The sequence below is a fragment of the Apteryx rowi genome, unplaced genomic scaffold (genome assembly GCF_003343035.1).
Source record: "Apteryx rowi isolate R43461 unplaced genomic scaffold, aptRow1 scaffold_40, whole genome shotgun sequence".
Classification (NCBI taxonomy): Eukaryota; Metazoa; Chordata; class Aves; order Apterygiformes; family Apterygidae; genus Apteryx; species Apteryx rowi.
Genome location: NW_020450530.1, coordinates 596,396 through 614,757, shown reverse-complemented (window position 1 = coordinate 614,757; position 18,362 = coordinate 596,396). Strand labels below are relative to the sequence as shown.

Sequence of the window (18,362 nt, the reverse complement as noted above, 5' to 3'; positions counted from 1 at the left end):
AGTAAAGGTATGTGCAGCCTGTGCCCCTTGCCCACCTCTGCTCTGGGACTATTTGTGGTGAGATGTGAAGGCCCCATTGCAATTGGAGAGCTCTAACTCGGTAGGCAGGAGGCAGGTTTGATGTTACAACTCTGTTTGTAATCTTTACCCAGTTCTTGTTGTGCAATATGTTTATACCCTGGCCTTTGGGTGGTTATGGCATATAGTAGCTTGCCAGAATGAAAGACTTGCGGATTGTGCAATGGAGGAGTGGTTCATGCAGAATGGCTGACCTGAGCTTTGGATTTGGTATATGAGCAGCAGGCGTAACATGCCCCAGAGGGTGTGACAACCAGTTATAGTAGAAAAGAGGCAAAGACCCTAGTGAGTTAGCAGGAGTCACACAAAATCTTACAGAGCTGCTAGAAAAGAGGTGTATAAACAAGCTACAAAATGGATAGCTCAGAAGAGCAAGCAAGTCTGGCACGCTTTTCTCCCTGAGGAAGTGGAAAGACACCCGACCTCACCAGAAATAGTCATGGACAGCACAAGCATACTTTCTGTATCTTTTTGGTTCTAGTTTTCTMTAGTGCAAGCTCCTTTCGGAGCAAATAACCACAGCTAATTAGCTGCTCAGAGGCTGACGAGCCTGGCTATTACTGCAGACGAAAGCAGGAGCTGCTGGCCCTTGCCCTTCCTGACAGCTGAGGGCATGTGTGGTTACCGCAGTTATACCTGAAGATTTAAACTGCTGTCCAGCTAATTGAGTGTGAGTGCAAACTCTGARTGCAAAGGCTTCCCACAAATGAAGGAATCATTTGTCCATTAAACCACCTCTTGGCAATCTGCCAGCGAGAAAGGAAATCGAGGAGCGAATGGCTTGGGAGCCAGCGATGGTTTGGTGGTTAACAGGGAATCCYCTGCACTGGCCATTAGCACAAGAACAGAAGTGACTCCCACCTTCGCCTCTGAATGTGGCCTGGTACCCTGGCAGGCTGCTGGAAACAGCCTTTGGGAATATATAGCCTGACTTATAGGTAGCTGTAACAGGCAGTCTGCAAAGGCAGGGAACCRGGCCATACCAAGACACTTAGCAAAACCTTAGACCAAAATCAATTTCCTTTAATAATACTAAAACAATGCTTACCTATGTAGCAGGAGAGGATGTTGGAGTGACCAGTTCTGCAGACTCAATGCTGAAGTATGGCACCAGCACAACCAGTTGTTTTATGGTCTTTTACAACACTTTAAAGATGGCTCCACCTATGCAATCAGTTGTGGGCACCTGTATTATATTGTTACGTAGTTCTAGGACGGAACTGGCCATTTGTGTGAATGGCCCTGGGGCCTCTGCTATCAACCTGGTCCTGTGCTTTTGAGGCCTCTGTTTTTTAATACTCATGGAGGCCCCTGTGGCAATCTGGTGACTGTTCACTGTTACATACATTTTCAYCTTGAAGTCACTGACAGTTCACTCTATACAACAATAGAGTTTGAAAGCAGTATTTCAACTGTTTGTTATTAATATTTATCTAAATATAGCAGTCATCAATATGGGTTAGGCTTYGGATTTTATCAGATTAACATAGCCTATGTCCTGTGACAAGATCCAAGACATCTAAACTGTCCTTGCATAATCTGCTCTACCRTGGGGAGGTGAGAACAGATGTCTCAGAGCTAAGGGCCAAGTACTGGCTCCTGGGCTGAGGGTGGGAGGAAGACAAACTCTCAGGAGTGGGTGCTGAGTATGCAGCTGCTGCACAACAGGTTTAAAACAGAAGCCTGTTTGGTTAAAGTATGTATGGTAGCCATTGCCGGAGAATGCTTCGCTACTTCACTCAGGAATGGGGCAGGGCCTGACCTTGCCTGGCCTTTCTCATCTCTGGTATCCATCGTTCTCTCCTCCCTGCTCTCAGCCTGGCACCCTGTCCTCTCTCCCCTTTCTTTCAGTTCTCTTGGGGCTTTTCCCGACGACGGCAGGTTCCTCCTCTCTATAGCGCTTCCCAACCCCGTCGGACAGAGCTGCTCAGACCCTGTGTCCCCTGCCTGATGCTAGCTCGCCCCCTTCCTTTGGGGATCTTTTAATTCAGAAATAATGGCATGTTTAAATAAGGTTGTGAAGCCTGTGACACATCTGAATAAAACTCATCTGGGTTGCTCATCCAGGTGTAACTCTACTTGCTGTTCCTCCCCTTCTGCCCATATAAATTAAGACAGAATATCAGGCTTGGTTTTAAGTTTCTTGGTTAGCATTGGCTGTTGGGCCTCTAAGAAAATGAGAAGTAATCATATTGTCCTTAATGCCTCTATAGCCCCTCTCAAAGGCCCACTGCCAAGCAGCACTGTGCAACTGAAGTGCTAACCAAGTTTCCAAAGGGCTGGATTTGGCAAAGATCTGAAGGTTAAAACCAACCTCAGAAGACAATAGGCAGGGGAGTTTGAGCCCTCCCTCCCTCAGGTTGTGTGCCTGTTGGCAGGCATGCAACAATTGTTCTGAACGCTCCCAGAAATAAATCATAGCATAGACTTGACTTCTGAGCAGGGGCCGTTCCTATAATGCTCCTGGCCAGGGCACGGGGCAAGTATAGAAACATGGGTTAGGGCACAGGTATCTGCAGGCTCCTGGTCTATCTCCCAATTGCCGCATGGCGAACAGAATGCCTGTTTGGCTCTTTGCTGTGCCACAGCTAGGAAGGCAGTAAGGTCTGTGCAAGGGATGCCTTTTGCTGGGGGTGGGCCCCAAAGGAGGTCAAGGAGCTTATGGGAATTCAACTGGAAGCCAAGGTAGAGAGGACTATTCTCACCTGAGCTGGCTCTCTGTGCTGCTGTGAAAGAGAAAGCTGCAGACCTTTAGCTCTTACATCTGCTTCTTCTCTAGCAGGATCAACCTGACACAGATGCACTTTTGTTAGGAGCGTTCGCTCTTTCTGGCCCGCAGGTCTGACTGCCTTGCTTGGTCACAGGGGCCCAGCCGGAGGAAGATGCGTAGGGTGCTGCATTGCAGGAGCAGCAGCAATTGGCTGTCCCTTACTCACATGCAGCCAGTGCACTTGTTCCTGGCCAGGGGCTGCACCAGTGGCATACAAGAGGAGCTGGAACGCCCTTTTCAAGGCCTGCGTGCTCACCAGCAGCTGGGCACTTGGAGCTGAGTCCCTATGGGTCTGGGAGGTGTTTGTGAGCATCATCCAAATCCAGAGATGAAAGGTGCACACAGACATGCTATCTGAGGCTTCCCCTTCTCTTTTACTGCTGCCTGGCCAGGTGGTAACTCCATGCTGTCGTCTGGCAGCCAGGCAGGCACAGTCGTGGAGGATGACTCGAGCCCCAACCAGGAGCCTGTGGGTTAATGTGCTGGCTACCGGGCTTGGGTCACCCCAGGCTCACAACGTAGCCCAGCAGAGAGTGGCCTTCAGATGAAACAAAAGTACCTTCTGCCTAGCTGGGGCGCAGATCAAAGATGCCATGGCATTTCTTGTAAAGCCTGGAGGAGACTGCCAGTGCTGAAGCTGGACTCTCCCTGCCAACAAACAAAACTGTCTTTAAACTCTGAGGCTGTGTGCGAGCTATTGTTGGAGACATAAAGGCTTCTCTGTTTCCCTGCACAGTCGCTGCTCTGCAAACATGCTACTGGTCTCTTTTAAAAGTAGTTAAGTGTAAATCAAGTACTGAACCTGGAAAGAGGTTTCATCCATTTACCTTTCACTGCCCCCAGCTGAAATTTTATATGGAACAGGACATGCGGTAGACTTGCATCCTGGTTTGAGCCGAATTACTTGGAGACAGACATCCTTAGTGCAGACACTCACAGATACAGGGCTTGGATAGCAAATGGCTATCTCCCCATTGGAAATAACAGGAGTGGGGGTGAGGCTGAGGGGGCAGTGCTTGCTAATCTCCTCCCTCCGAGGAGCACTTCAGTCTGGCTGGCCTCTAGTTAGCTCAGTGCTGGCACGCTTGCTGCTCCCTAGTCCTGCGCGTGCTGCTGCTGCAAGGTGCCAAATGCTGCTCTGACTGTTGGAGTTTGCTCTGCTTTGGACTGTTGAATATCCACGGAGAGTGGGAGTGGTGGCTCTGCTTTTCACCCACAATGCCCTGGATTGGCTTGTCTCTGAGGAGAGCAGATGCTTCGGTGAGGTAAAGGGCATCTTGGTTATTGCACAAGTACAGTAGTCACGGTGAAAACCCATAAGTTGCACTACGCAGGGGGAAACTGGTCCCTGAAGGTGGTATGATGACTTCGGGTCTTTCTGCTGAAACAGTCCTGTGATGGGAAAGGAAATGGGTCAAAGAATAGGCGTTCAAGCTGTGTTTCATGGAAAAATCAGTCTTAACAAAGTGACAATGACTCTCCATCCCTCCGATAGCTCTTGGCTGATCCTGGCGTGTCTGGAATAAACTTGTGGCAGAGCTCCTTGGCATCCCGTGCTGATCCACAGGTAAACAGTAACCCCATGCAGCCCGAGAGCACAGGTGAGGCTCAAGGCAGCTGTGTGCAGCACTGGGAAGCATGGAGATGCAAGCACTGGACATTGCCTTCTAAAAGCGGCAAGCTTATTGGAAAGGTGCTCTGGCCAAGGGCCCTTGTACAGGAAGGGGTGCTGTGCTCACACTGGGGTGAGCCAAATAGGTTGGCCAAGGTGGCTTGCTAGTGACTGAAGGTTTGTGTTGCACTGATCAGTGACAACCTCCTGGACAGGCACTCCTTCACAGGGGTGGCGTTTAAAAGGTGACATGAAGCTAAAGCTCTGAATTTCTCCACTGAATATGACCTGAGTCATTACTAACACCAGTTATGTTCTGCTTCTTGGATTTCCCTTCCACCTATGAAATTGCTGCTTTTTTGGTGTATGGGATTACTTATATGCTACAGAACACGTTCCCACTGAAGTGGCAGCTGCTGGCTTGGGGCCTTTTCATTGCTCTTACTGTAACACTTCAGAGCTGTTACTGATGGGCTTCCAGGAGTCCCTGGGGTGCTTGCTGAAGTAGATCACTCTGAAAATGGGATGCCAGTAATGGGTAAAGGGGAAGCTGGTAAAAGCTTTGGAATTGGTAGGATGGCTGTCCTGCATAGTGGTGGCATGGGCATAGCTAAATGGTGCTGGCAGTGCCCATAGAAAAGATCTTGATATGTATCTGAGTGAGGAAATACTTGGAAGAGCCACTCAGTGGGAGGTCCAGGGGGAGGAGGTGGCTGTTCACTGCCAGCAGCTCAGAACTGCATGGGAACCTGCTAAAAAGCAAGGACTGGAAAGGTGGGAAGAAGTCATATGGTGGGTATGAAGAAGGAAGGAAGAGCTCGATGTAGGTGGCTGCACATTTGGCAAAAGCCTCCAGAGCATGGACAGGATGTGGCCCTTGACTCCATCACATTACAAATGAGGCAAAGGGCTTGCCAGCATGTGCTGGAGGGGAATTCTGGCAAAGCCTCTGACGGGTCTTGTTGGTTTGATTTGGGAACTAGATCAAATTCAGCCTGACACTAGGCCTCTCTCCTTCCCAGCACTGCAGCAAGGGGATGGCCAGTGGTCTTACCGGCTACTTAAATGTTTGTTGAGCATCTAGAATCCTCAGAGTGTAAAGTCACAAAGAGCAATTGTCCTATTGCCATTGAAAGGTAGTGGCAGCAGGGTGCTTGCTTCCCTTAGGAACATCTCCTCCCCTCCTGATGTTCTGCTTCATTTCAAAACTGGACATCACCCTGACACAACTGGTCAGGCTAGAATTGGTCTTCCACCTCCTCCAGCTGTTTTTCCAAACCTCCCTTCCATGGGCAGAGCAGATGGTTGTTGGGGGGGAAACAGTGGATCTGAAAGAAGGTAGATGAAAAGACTGCTTTTGTGCCTGATCACCTGCTCGCTAGCACTTCCCATGTGGCCCAGAAACACCAAGGTTGATTATCCTGTCTCTTCCTCCAGGAAGATGAAGAAGCACTGTGTGGTGGTCAGTGCCTTGTCTGCGGCCCTGCTGGGGCTCATCTTATTCCTGGGACTCTTCTTTGGGCTGCGCCGTGACTCATGGGAGACACACATCTACAAGAAGGCAGCTGTGGCTACAGATGCGGGGCAGTGCTCAATAATTGGAAGGTACTTGACAATTCTTTAGCTCTGATAGCTCTTGCACAAGACAAAACTGTTCTATTTCCTCTGCTGTCCAAGTGCAGCTCTGGCAATTGCACAGCACAAATACTATCTAATCTCCCTGTGGAATGAGGAGGCCAGAATAAAACCCGGGTTCTTACCATGCCTGACCAATATTACTGCAGTCACTCAAAGACAGTAGAGTGGGCAAAGATTCCCCAGGCATAGAAACAATGGGAATGATGCTTTTCAAGTTCCTTTTAAAAATCTATTTGTCAAGCTGTCCTCCAGTTCTAGATGCAAGACCTCAGATTTCATCCTCCTTGGAGAATTGTATTTTGCACGTGTAGCAAATGTGTCTTGGATGTCAGTCCCCACAGGTGTTTTGACATATCTCAGTGTTTTCAGGCTAGTCTGGATGCCTCTTTAATGAGGGCTGATCTGGTCTGCACCTAGACTGTCAGGATCTGTTCTCTAAGGTGATAGAAGCTCAAAACTTCCTACTTTTGAGGATCCTGTAGACAAGGTGTGGACAAATGTGCATGAGAGATCTGTCATATCTGCTCTGACAAGATGGCTGGACTGAAACACTGCAGCATGTCACTGTAAGATGCCTTCTTTTCTGCTGTACAGGGACATCCTTCAGCAAGGAGGATCAGCAGTGGATGCAGCAATTGCAGCTCTGCTCTGTGTAGGACTCATGAATGCTCACAGCATGGGCATTGGAGGGGGTCTCTTCCTGACTATCTACAGCAGCACAGGTAAGGGGCAGGGTCATATGTGGCTGAAAGAGTTGCAGAACTGTTGCTTTATCTAAAGCAGAGAGAGGTGGTTTATCCTACGTGGGTGAAGACTGACCCTCCCAGCCTCTGTGGGAACAGGCTGTCCTCAAAACAACTGTCAAGAAACTGGCTCCCAGTGGTCAGACTCCTTCAGCAGAAAGAGTGTCTGTGTGCTGAATCCAGAGCTAAAACACTCTCTTCCTTGCTCTGTCTTTAAAGGGAAAGTGGAAATCATTAATGCAAGAGAGGTGGCTCCAAAAGCAGCATCATCAGACATGTTTGGAAACAACACAGAGAGCTCTCAGAAAGGTATGGCAAAGGCCGTTTCACTGCTTTGAGAGACTTGTATCTGCCAACTTTCATTTCCACCTCTTTGAATGAATCTCTGTGGATCTCCCTAGCTCTTGTCAGTTCAAGAGTYCTCCCTAAATACCTTTTATGGTGGCTTCAAACTGGTGGAACCACTGGTGGAACCAAACTGGTTCAGAGGCTTCAGAGAAGAAGCTGTAATTTCCTTTCAGGGAGGTATTTCCTAATCACTGTGCGATGTAGTAGTCAGCCCATTGCAATTGCTGTCACAATGCTGCAACAAAGCTTTTGGCTTAAGTACGTATATACTCTGTGCCCTCCTACTGTAGTGTGTATCTCTTCTTAAGGATTGGAAACTGCAGGCAGCTATAATAGCTTGTGTGCTGAGCAGCTTTGCTCTGGTACAGAGCCAGCTGTGGGGGAAAGGATCAAAAACCTGAGTAACCAGCAAGAGGGTAGAAGTGCTTCAGCAGTCCACAATATGTAGGCATGAGTATCAGCCAGAATAATTCTGTTAGTATTGTATGCATAGGCTGAGCTCATAATAGTATGCGTGATCCCTGCCTAAAAACAAAGCCAACAGATAAGCCCTGCTTTACCTCCTACTCCATTAATCGCTTTTTTGTGGGGGTTTGGTTTGGTTTGGTTTTTTGAGTTTTCTCTCCTTGCTGTGTGCTAACACATCCCTTGTCGGCTCCAGGAGGACTGTCCATCGCAGTTCCAGGAGAAATTCGTGGCTATGAATTGGCTCACAAACGTCATGGCAAATTAGCGTGGAAAGACCTGTTTCTGCCCAGCATCAAGTTGGCAAGAGAAGGGTTCCCAATTGGGAAAGGCCTTGGAGCAGCCCTCAAATCAAGAGAGAAATCAATTGAAAGCAATCCCTCATTGTGGTGGGTAGAGCAGTTGCTGTTCTGGGAAGGGAAATTTGGGCTTACTGCACCCTAGATGAAGAGTGTGTGTGTTTGTGTAACGTGGTGTCCATGAGGACTGTCCCTCCCCTCCAGTGTCTGTACTTGCTGTACCCTACTGATGCTATTCTAGCTACCTGAAGTTGCTAAATTATGTGACCAATTTCAGGAAAGTTCAGCTCTGATTTCTAAAGGGAGATAAATTCTGCTCTTAAGGCCCATTTGTCTGGGCAGAGGTAGAACCTGAGTACATGCAGGGCTAACTTTGTCAGATGGCAATGTGTTTGTCTGAATCCCCAGCCTTTTTTCATGCTATAAGTACACTAAGCTAATCTGACTTGCATTTTGGCCAATYGCAGAATATGTTCCTCTCCTTGAACACCTCATCTGCTCTCAGGCTGTAGGAATCTGGGTCATCTCTTATCCTGGAGTCAGCCTTCCTGGAGCAATGCCTCTGACCATCCACTTCTGGCAATGACTATGAACATAAAGGGTTTTAAATGCTCCTCCATTTCCTCTTACAGTCAAATCCATGGTGTCTATGTCCAGCCCTACTGGAGATTATGCTTAATCCTTTCTTGTTCCTTAAAATCTCTGCTAGCTACAGGTTGTTTTGCAACCCAATTGGGATGGACAGCCTGGGCCTATCTCCTGCACTTCCGTCTGGAGGGCCAAAGCATCACATCCATGATGAGGGAGCTAGAGGTAGAACTATGTCTACTTCAAAATGCCCTGACAAGTAGGGATCAAAGTGCATTTTCCTGGACTCACTGGGAGCTTTGAACCTCATAGCTTCATGGTCTGTGCTCTGAATTGAATTGCTCAAGTTCAAGGACTATGGCCCCTCACAGGCCTCTTGAGGCTGTTTTTAAACCCTTGGGCAGATGGGGAGGGTGACCTGCCTTGGTGACAAAGATCGATGCTCCCTCCTTCAGGTTTCGCTAAGCAAATTCTGAATGATGTGGAATCCCATGTCAGAAGCCACTATTTGCTTTTATGTCCTAGTTCATGTGGTCAGGACCCATGTGGCATGGCTCAGGCAGTTCCTCTTCTCTCCAGGGATCCTCCAGCATAAACAGTCAAGTACTGTGTCAGCTGATACAGGCACACATAGTTTTGAACTTACACCTCAGATCTGATCTTCTCAATCTCCTTTCTCTGTTAGCGAAGTGTTCTGCAGAGGAGGAAAAATTCTGCATGAGGGCGATATCGTCAAGATGCCTAAGATAGCCCATACATATGAGACTATAGCCAACGAAGGAGCAGATGCCTTTTACACAGGAAGCCTGGCAAAACAGATCATCGCTGACATCCAGAGTGTAGGTGAGAAACARGACACTGTCCAAAACAGCCTGAGTGATGTGACTGCTGCAGTTCAGCACCCAGGGATGAGCCTGTGACCTGCAGAACCCTTGGAAGCAGGTCAAACCTACTGCCTGAAATGCTGCCTCTGAGATCCGTGGCAACAAGATGCCCAAGAGAAGTTGTTAGCACTTAGAGGTTTAATGGATGTATTTCAAATTTAGTCAGAAATGCATAGTATATACTGTGCATTCCTGGACAACATACTCTAGTCAGAAATGCATAGACTTGCTATAATATAGTAGATGCATGCCAGCTACAGAGCCTGAATCCAACAACTTAAAACAACACATGCTCCTGCAATAAGTTTGTTTAACCTCTGGATGCCACTAGATGGTGCCAGTATCCTATCCTTACTAGCTAGCATTGGCTAGCTTCAGTGAACCTCATGTGAACAAGTCATTTACTGGTTTTATTTGTGGTCGTTAATTACTGTCTTCCCCTTTCTGATAAGAAAGGCAATGGAAGGTACAAATTAATCTACTTGTGGGGCAGCACAAAACATCTGCACCTAAAAGCTGCATCTTCCTCCTGTAAACAGGATTCTTTGGGTCATTTTGTTCCCTAATACTACTGGTGTCCTCTGTAGAAATAAATGGATCACCAGATTTTTTGCTGCTGCAGATTAGTCCAACTTCAAGCTTAGGCTATCTGAGCCTCAGTTGGATCTATCAGGGAAAAAATTAATCTCCTGTGCACCCATCTTTGCTCTCTTTACCTTGCAACTTTTTGGATTTGTCTGTGTCCCATCCTGTCCTTACTGTGATGCCTGGTGATGGAATATTATCTCCTCTTCCCACTGGAGATCACATAAACCCACACCTATAGTTTTCTTCTCTCTTCTAGGGGGCATTGTCACAATGGAGGACCTGCAGAATTATAAAGCAACAGTGATTGAAAACCCTATAAACATCACCCTTGGGGAGTTTACCCTGTACACACCTAGTGCCCCCCTGAGTGGCCCAGTGCTAGCACTCATTTTCAACATACTGAAAGGTGAGAGTACCACTGAGCGGTGTCTGGCAGGCAGCAGGAGCTCGGAGAGCTCCAAAGACAACTGTTCTTCTGTTTTGGGAGTTGGGCCTCAATAGCACTCCAGAGGATGAAGAACAGCAGTGCTGTTCCTCAAGGGTGTCTGAAGCCCCAGAAAGGACCAGAGAAGTAGAAACATTCCTCTTCTGCTGTAAACTCAGGGATGTGTCCTTGCTATGTGAAACACAGGTGTGAAGGGGAAAAATATTCTCCTGATTGGGGCACTTCCCCAGTACCTGCATGGGTGGAAACTAACTTGTACTTGAGGCTTCTTTGAAAAACACCTCCCCAAGTGCAAATCCTGCTGCTGATTCCCACAGAGCCTAAAACTACCAGAGCTCCTGTGTTCTCCACGTGGAGGTTAGGACAGTGCAGTCCCTGTGTCTCTGTAGTGATGGGCTTCAAGATGATCCTGTTTGACACAGTTTTATTAGCAGCCCATTGACCATGTATCTTCATTTGTGTTCACAATGGCTTGTCTTCTGTTGCCAGGATATAATTTCTCTGTTGACAGCATCAAAACCCTGGAGGAGAAAGGTTTGACTTACCACCGCATTGTGGAGGCCTTTCGCTTTGCCTACGCCAAGAGGACTTTACTAGGAGATCCAAAATTTACTAACATCGAAGAGGTAACTGGCAAAAGCTTTTTCCTTCTGCAGTACCAGTGTTGACTGGAACATGGCTTCAAGTTTGTGAGTGACTAAGCATTGTCAGGGATGCTCCATACCACCTGCTGTTGGCAGGCACTGAAATGTATCTCTGAATTAAAGCACCAGGTCCTATGGCAGTGATTTATGGCTTAGCTGTGAGGGATATAAATGGAGGAAACCTTCCTGCTTTAGGCGAAGCAAAATCCTCAATTTCCCAGGAGCCTTCACGTGTATTTAGGGCTAACCCTCCCTGTTTTAACAGTTTGAAGCCTCATACACTAGATGATACTCACAGTACTGTTGTGGCTCTCTGAACACAGTCCTGCCCRTAGTAAATGGACCAACGGATATGAAGGGCTGAGGCAGGAACTCTACTTCTCCCGACTCTGCACTTTGTGCTCTTATTTCTGTGACCCTCCAAAAGCAGCAGGATCTGAGCACAGCCTTGCTTGGCGGACACAAACTTGCAACTTACAGAGCAATTATCAGGGCTTGCCTTGGTCTAATCCTCTCAGCCTTATTCCTCTTCTCTCATCTCTGAAGCAAGTGTAATACTGTTTGCATATACCTTACTGCAGTGTTGAGGATAGCTTTCCATAGATCTACAATAATGGATGTTGATTAACTTCCCACACAAAAGGGTGCATTGTAATAGCTTCTTCTGTGACTGCTTAAAATGCTCTTTGGTAACATGTCTGCCTTTCAAGAAGGAGGAAGACTCCCACTGGAAAACTATAGTCTTATTGCTGGGACTTGCCACTCTTCTGTGGTCTGAAGTTTTGGATATCGGCCTTGTAACTACATGTCTCTTGAACTTAATCTGCCAAGTAACTGCATTCGATTTCTCTGGCAGGCGATCAAAAACATGACATCTGAGTTCTATGCGGATAGTCTCCGGAGGAAAATCACAGACGTCTCTCATCCAATTGACTACTACGAGCCAGTGTATCACACTGCAGCTGATGCTGGTACATCCCACCTCTCCGTTGTGGCCGATGACGGCAGCGCTGTGTCCGCCACCAGCACCATCAATCAATAGTATGAGCTCAGACATTACTTCCATGTAGGCCTCTGCTGTCTTCCTAGTGGTTCTGTGGTTGGTATAAAACATCACTGAACTGGCATCTCCGTAGTGGGGCAATGATGGGTAGCACTGCTGATGGGCACTTCTCCCGCTGAGCTTGCAGGTCAGTTCTTAATGCTGAGTCCTGTGTGGTTGGGTYAGAGGCCAAGATATGTGAACTAGGGTCCTCTCTCATGTTGGGTTCACCCACCGAGGAGACATCCACAGCATCTGAATCTTCTCATAAGCATGCTATCACTGCAGGCTCTGATTTCCCAGGCATCTAGAAGAAATTTGAGCTAATACAGCTGGCCTGGAAGTGCAGTGTTTGTCTTTGAGTGCTGTCAGAAAGAGCTTTGTTCCGTGTGTACGGCCTGAAGCTGGGGGGGGTAAAGGCTCTTCTTTCTGTTCATAGTATATCTCCTGCTTGACCCATCTAAGCAAAACCCCAATCATTCCCAAAATGTCCTAGCCTTTGAGTTGTACCACCTCTAAATGGTGTGCAGCCCTTCCCAGTGACAAGGGGAATTAATTGTATTTAGCTGCTCTGCTGTTTTTTCCCCTTGGGGCCCTTGCAGGGAGCTATACAGCAGGGCTCTAGGCTGCCTTTCCTCTTTGTGTAGCTGGTGCATGGGGTATGAACTGCTTCCTTTCCCCATACGGTGACAGAATGTCTTTTACAGCAGGAGGGATTGGAGAGTTACTCCCATCAAATCCCAGGTTTCACATTGTAGTAATTAACCTGAAGCTCATTCCAGATTTGCTTTGGTTTTGACATGTCTGCGCCAACTTGTTTTGTTTAGCTTTGGCTCTGATATACGATCCAACGTGAGCGGAATCATATTTAATGATGAGATGGATGACTTCAGCTCACCTAACATAATCAATGGATTTGGGATCCCTCCTTCTCCAGCAAACTTCATAGCACCAGGTAGCTGTAAACTGCCTTCCCAACTCAGTCTTGTGGCTGTATCTTGCATACTAGTGCTGTGGTGTCTGCAAGCCAGGCTGCAGCATGTCTGCAATCAGGCACAGATCTGGGGCTGTCTGCTGAGGGTGGGGGTGAAAGTGAGGCACCTGGCATCCCTGCTGAAAGTGCACAACCAGCTGCTCTGGGAGCACCCTGAAGAAGGAGAGGCCACCTAAAGAAAAACTCCTGGACCTGCCTCTTTCCAGCAGCCTGATATCCTTTCCTAGGGAGCTTGGGGCATGTCAAGTAAAATGTCTTGAGGCTACAAGAGGTTTCTTCTAAGTGTCTTATGAGAGAGGAAGCAGGAGAGGCTGACCACAAAGTGTTAGATGGCACTGTCCATCCTTCTCCCTGTGCTGCCTGTAGGGCAGCTCTGAACAGACCATTTGTGTACCCTACTCGAGCACCAAGCCTGCTCCACCTGCAGACTGATTTCATTGCTGCTAAAGTGGGCTGGGGGTTCTGCCACCTCCTGCACACGGYGCTTTGGCCAGGGGCAGGGGAGTGAAAGGATGGGGAGGCAGCTGCATCAGAGACAGCCCCAGCCAGGATGTGGAAGGCTGGCACTTTCGCCTCTGCACAAAGGCCTGGGGCTAAGCTTTGCATTGCAGGAGCAAGAAGGAGGTGGGTACAGGAGGGACTGGGACCCCAAGGGCTGAGCAAGACTTGTATGAGCTGAGTCAGGTAGATAGCTACTGGGGCTCTGGGTTTGGACATGGAGTAGGAGCCAGCAGTCTGTAAGGTGCCAGTGGGAGGCTGAGCCTCTGTCACATCTGTGTCCCCAACAGGTAAACAGCCGTTGTCCTCCATGTGCCCCTCCATCTTGGTGGATAAAACAAAAAAGGTCAGGATGGTGGTTGGTGCTTCTGGAGGAACAAAAATAACTACAGCCACGGCACTGGTATGTGATGATATGGGCACCCTGGGGATAGGGGTGAGGCAAAACAAGTTGTGGAGAGGCACGGTTTGGGATAAGGGGCTTGAGTCTCTGTCTGTGTGATGTGACCATGGCCAGTGCTCCCTGCTGGGCCTCAGCATCCACTGCAGGCCTGGTGGCTGGGAGGGAGCATTTGGTCTGGCCTTCTGAGGGCCAGACCCTCCAACCCCAAGGTCTTCACAGGTCTCCTACTAAATTGCCTCCTTTAATGACTCCAGGTCTTTCCTTTTGGCAAGTTCTTCCTACTACTTGCAGGAGAAGATGTGTGACTTCAATTTAGCTTTGACTTCTAGCCTCTGGATCTCTGCAAACTAGTCTCTTTGTCTAGTTTAGAGCCATTCCCATCCAAAATTGTAAACTTTGTTCACTTCTGGAATGACTAAATAGGCTGTTTCCTAACTGACACACTGCCTCCTTTCCCCTCATACAGTGTTTGATAGCTGAACATGTGTGCGATTAAACCAGTTTTATCCTGAAAGAGGAGATGGTTGCCCACATTTGTCCTGTGTGTAAGAGGACTTTGAAAAGGAGCTGAAATGGGCATGGTGTAAATTGTTCTGGTCGGTCTCAGTGCTGGGCGGCTGTAGTAGGTGCTCCTGTTCTAGACATGGTTGCTAAGGCTGCTTATTCTTGTTTTTTTTTAAAAAAAAAAATCTTGTTGCTCTTTCAAACCTTTCCAGTTTTCTAAAGTGATGCTAAATTGTGACACGCTCCAGAAACGGTCTCTTCCCTAACACAAAGGGAATTGGCATGTCATTCCCTCCTTACATATCCCAGGATTTCTCCTTCTGCATTGCGACACAGCTCACTTCCACCAAGAGCTTGCAGTAGAAAGTCCTCAAGGTCCTGCTAAGTGTCCTGTCTCCTGTTCTCTATATGCCTTATTCCTGAGGAGACCCTCAGGCCCACACCTTGCTGACATGGGGTAGATCTGGCTCAGAGTCCTCACCCCAGGACAATGAGGGGGTGCAGTAATTAATTTCTACTTTGGCCTTCCCAGCAGTAAATCAGAGGAAGCTCAACTGCTCTCCCAAGCAGTAGGCATATGAATGAAAGTAATGCAGAGGAGCTACATAAGAACTTATGCCAGGAATGGTGGCAAGCTCTCTGAGAACTGCTGTGGCAGCTACTTGAAGGCCCAGCTAGACCAAAAGTGATTGGCACTGTGGAGCACAGGGCATGGCTTGGATGCTAGTGTCTGGCCTGGCTGGGTGCAGCCCCTCTGAGTGCTGAGCCAGGCTGGGGTTTCTAGCCATTGCCCTGAAGGCTTGGCAGCATTGGGCTGAGGCTGGACTCCAGCTGAACCTATGGGGTCTCATGCTCCTGCAGTCCTTGCTGTCCATCTCCCCTACTCCTTCTGCATGACTTCTGTGCACTGCTGGGTTTGGTGGGTGGCCGCACACTGATGCTAGCGACACAGTAGTTCTGAGCTCCAGGCTGGATCCTGCTCTCTGGCTGAGGCGGGAGAGCAGTCTCTGCAAAAGTTGCCACAAGCAGGGTTCAGAGCCCTTGATCCTGAGGCTGTTTTCACTTGCCAGCAGCTCCAACCTGCAATCTAAGCAAGCGGGGATGAGCTAGGTTTAAGGAAACTGGTTGTACAGTAGCAGGAAGCAGTAGCTGTGCATTCGCACCGAGATGACCGTTGTGTGTCTAAATAAGCCAGCACTGGCTTAATCAGAGCAGGATAAATCCAGCCACAGCAGCTTGAGGATCTGATCCTTTTGTTATGTTAATTGCAACCACTAATGGCCTCTTCGTGTGGGAATCCTCCTGAGCATATACAAGCTGAACTGCTGCAATGTACCTGTGTTTTGCTTAGCCAGGAGAGGGTGAGCCCGAAGGAGCATGAACAAGAAATAACTTTTTGTTTGTGTGTGTGTGTGTGTGTGTGTGTGTGTGTGTGTTCTGGTAAACATCCTTCAGAAATCTCTGCCTTTGCTGCTGCTGCTGCAGGGATCAAATCTCTTTGGAGGCAAATAACTAACGTTAAGGTGTTTTGCCTTTCTTAGGCAATCATCAATTCCCTCTGGTTTGGTTATGATGTCAAGAAAGCAGTGGAAGAGCCCAGAATTCATGATCAGCTGTTTCCCAGTATCACTGAATTGGAGCAGGAAATAGAGGAGGTTTGTCTGGCTTGAGGTTGGGGTGTGCATGTGCTGTTGTCTGGTGCTGGGCTCACTGTGTTGGGAAGGCTTGTGCTTGCGGCAAATGCTTGCAGCAAATCGTGACACCTTGCTAAATGTTCCTAGGTTAGAGGTATTAAAGCTGGCACAGGTCCAGCACTGGGTCACGATAACTGTTCAAAGTGTACATCTACTTTAAGGCCTAGTGCGTTCAAGCACAAGCTACATCTGGAACTGATACTATTTATCTTCTTCCAAATGTTGTTTAGCTCAAAGGACTTGCAGAACAGTGAACCACATCAGGCCCTGAAGCATCCAAGTAGTCTAAATCCAGTGACCCTCAGGAAGCTCTTGTCCTATTGTGCGGCCTCCTGATGAATCCCGAAGAGCTGGCACAGTGCTAGCAAGGGAGGGTGCGCACGGGGAGCTGAGAACAAGCCTGAAAATAATCTCACAGTAAAGGTCTCTGCGCAGAACTGTCTGTCAGTCTGTGACCTGATGGCAGGATCTGCCATGCTCTGGATACCACGCCCCTGAGCTGGCAGCTTCACTTCACCCTGAGGTATCAAGCGTTTCAGAGGCCTGAGGCAACTGTGGTCTTTGTACGCATCTTATCCCATGTCTCTCATTAGCAAAAACACTCCTAGATAAGCCAACTTTTTTCATCAAGCTATCCCGAAGATCCTCTTTCATCTCCAGACAAAATAAACTTCTCAGTTATTACCTTAAGATATGTGCCTGCATTGAGTAGGATGCCCTGCCCTCTAAAAGTCCTGTGTCCTACCCCCAAACAGGATCCATCAGTCCTGGCTGTCAATGTCTGAATATGTGAGGCAGAATGCTCTGGGACTCAGGGACAGTACTGGTAGCCTACACTGAACACTGCAAATGCCATATCTTCTCAACTCCACCTCTTCAAAGCAAAGCATCTCAAAAAGCAGAAGGAAGAAGAGGGACAGCATATAGCTTTAGGGGACCTACCTAATACAGGCACCAAATGCTTGGGTGGCCGTGGAGGATGCAGGTCACAGATAGCAGCACATATGCAGTTTCTCTCTCTCCTGTTGTACTCATGCACCTCTTTATTCCAGGGTATAGAAGAAGAACTAAAGAAGAGAAGACATAATACCACATGGATGAGCGGCAATGCAGTTGTGCAGGCCATTCTCAGAACAGATGATGGATGGGCTGCAGCCTCCGATTCCCGGAAAGGTGGCTTCCCTGCGGGCTACTGACCTCGCTCAGCTCCTTTTTTCAATGATCTAATGACACTGAGATGTGTTTGGGGGAAGATCCTTAAGGTCTGCAACTCAGGGACTTCTCACAGGAATGAGAACAAATTTACCTGTGATTCTATTGACAGAGCTGAGAATGATGTTCTCAACAGCCATTACTGAAGTGCCTCGTGGCAGAGCAGTGTGCTAAGAAAGGCATGTCTACAAGGACATGCAATACCTACTTGAAGAGTCTGTTCTGCCTTTGTTTCCTGCCTCATCTCCATCCCATGTAATCAAACTTGGTACCCAGTGTTTCTGAAAAAGGTCCAGCTCACCTAAGCTGCAGGAAGTGTTTCCCTTGCACAGCTTCAGCTACTGGGAATGTCCTCATCACTGCTAGAGAAGAGATTTGACTCCTGTTGAGTAGATGAGAGTTAGAGGGGCTCTGGGGGCTGGATCTTCTACATTACAAACTAACAGGTCTGTGCCATAGCAGGAACTCCAATACTAGACTGGGATAAACCTTCACAAACTCACCACTCTTTCTTTTAACAAAGGATTTTTCTGCTTTTCACTTCAGAAGTTGATTATTGGTGATGAGTGTGTAGCTGGTTTCAAACTTTTTTTTTTTTACATATCTATATTTCTGTTGAGAAGGTCTAAAGGGAAGACAGATGCTACCTGTAAAACTCTGAGCACAACTAAAATAAATAAATATGGTGTCACACATTTTTTTTGCCTGCACAGTTGATACTTCTAAAAGAGACTGTGAGAGTTTGCATGAGAAGCTCTCCTGAGATTTTTCTTCTTTGTTCACTCCTTTCATGAAGCTATGAGTAAAAAAAGTAGCTAAGTGTCCAGGACAAGCTTGGTTTTCTCCAGTTTGCCTCTTACCACACCAGATGCAGGCCTGAAGTACCAAAGAGTCCAAGCAAATGAAACCTCTA

The 18,362-nt window shown here is 47.9% G+C and overlaps 1 protein-coding gene across 1 annotated transcript; it reads left to right on the top strand.

The window, feature by feature from the left end:
- The first annotated feature begins 4,391 nt into the window (after positions 1 to 4,391).
- Positions 4,392 to 16,508, top strand: GGT1 (gamma-glutamyltransferase 1). The gene is made up of 13 exons (XM_026075039.1): positions 4,392 to 4,415; positions 5,898 to 6,065; positions 6,693 to 6,820; positions 7,061 to 7,150; positions 7,851 to 8,043; positions 9,227 to 9,384; positions 10,270 to 10,419; positions 10,948 to 11,084; positions 11,959 to 12,143; positions 12,972 to 13,099; positions 13,927 to 14,039; positions 16,085 to 16,198; positions 16,468 to 16,508. The coding sequence occupies exons 2-13, from the start codon at positions 5,902 to 5,904 to the stop codon at positions 16,489 to 16,491; spliced, it is 1,584 nt and encodes a 527-aa protein (XP_025930824.1). The 5' UTR covers positions 4,392 to 4,415; positions 5,898 to 5,901; the 3' UTR covers positions 16,492 to 16,508.
- Positions 16,509 to 18,362: the final 1,854 nt, after the last annotated feature.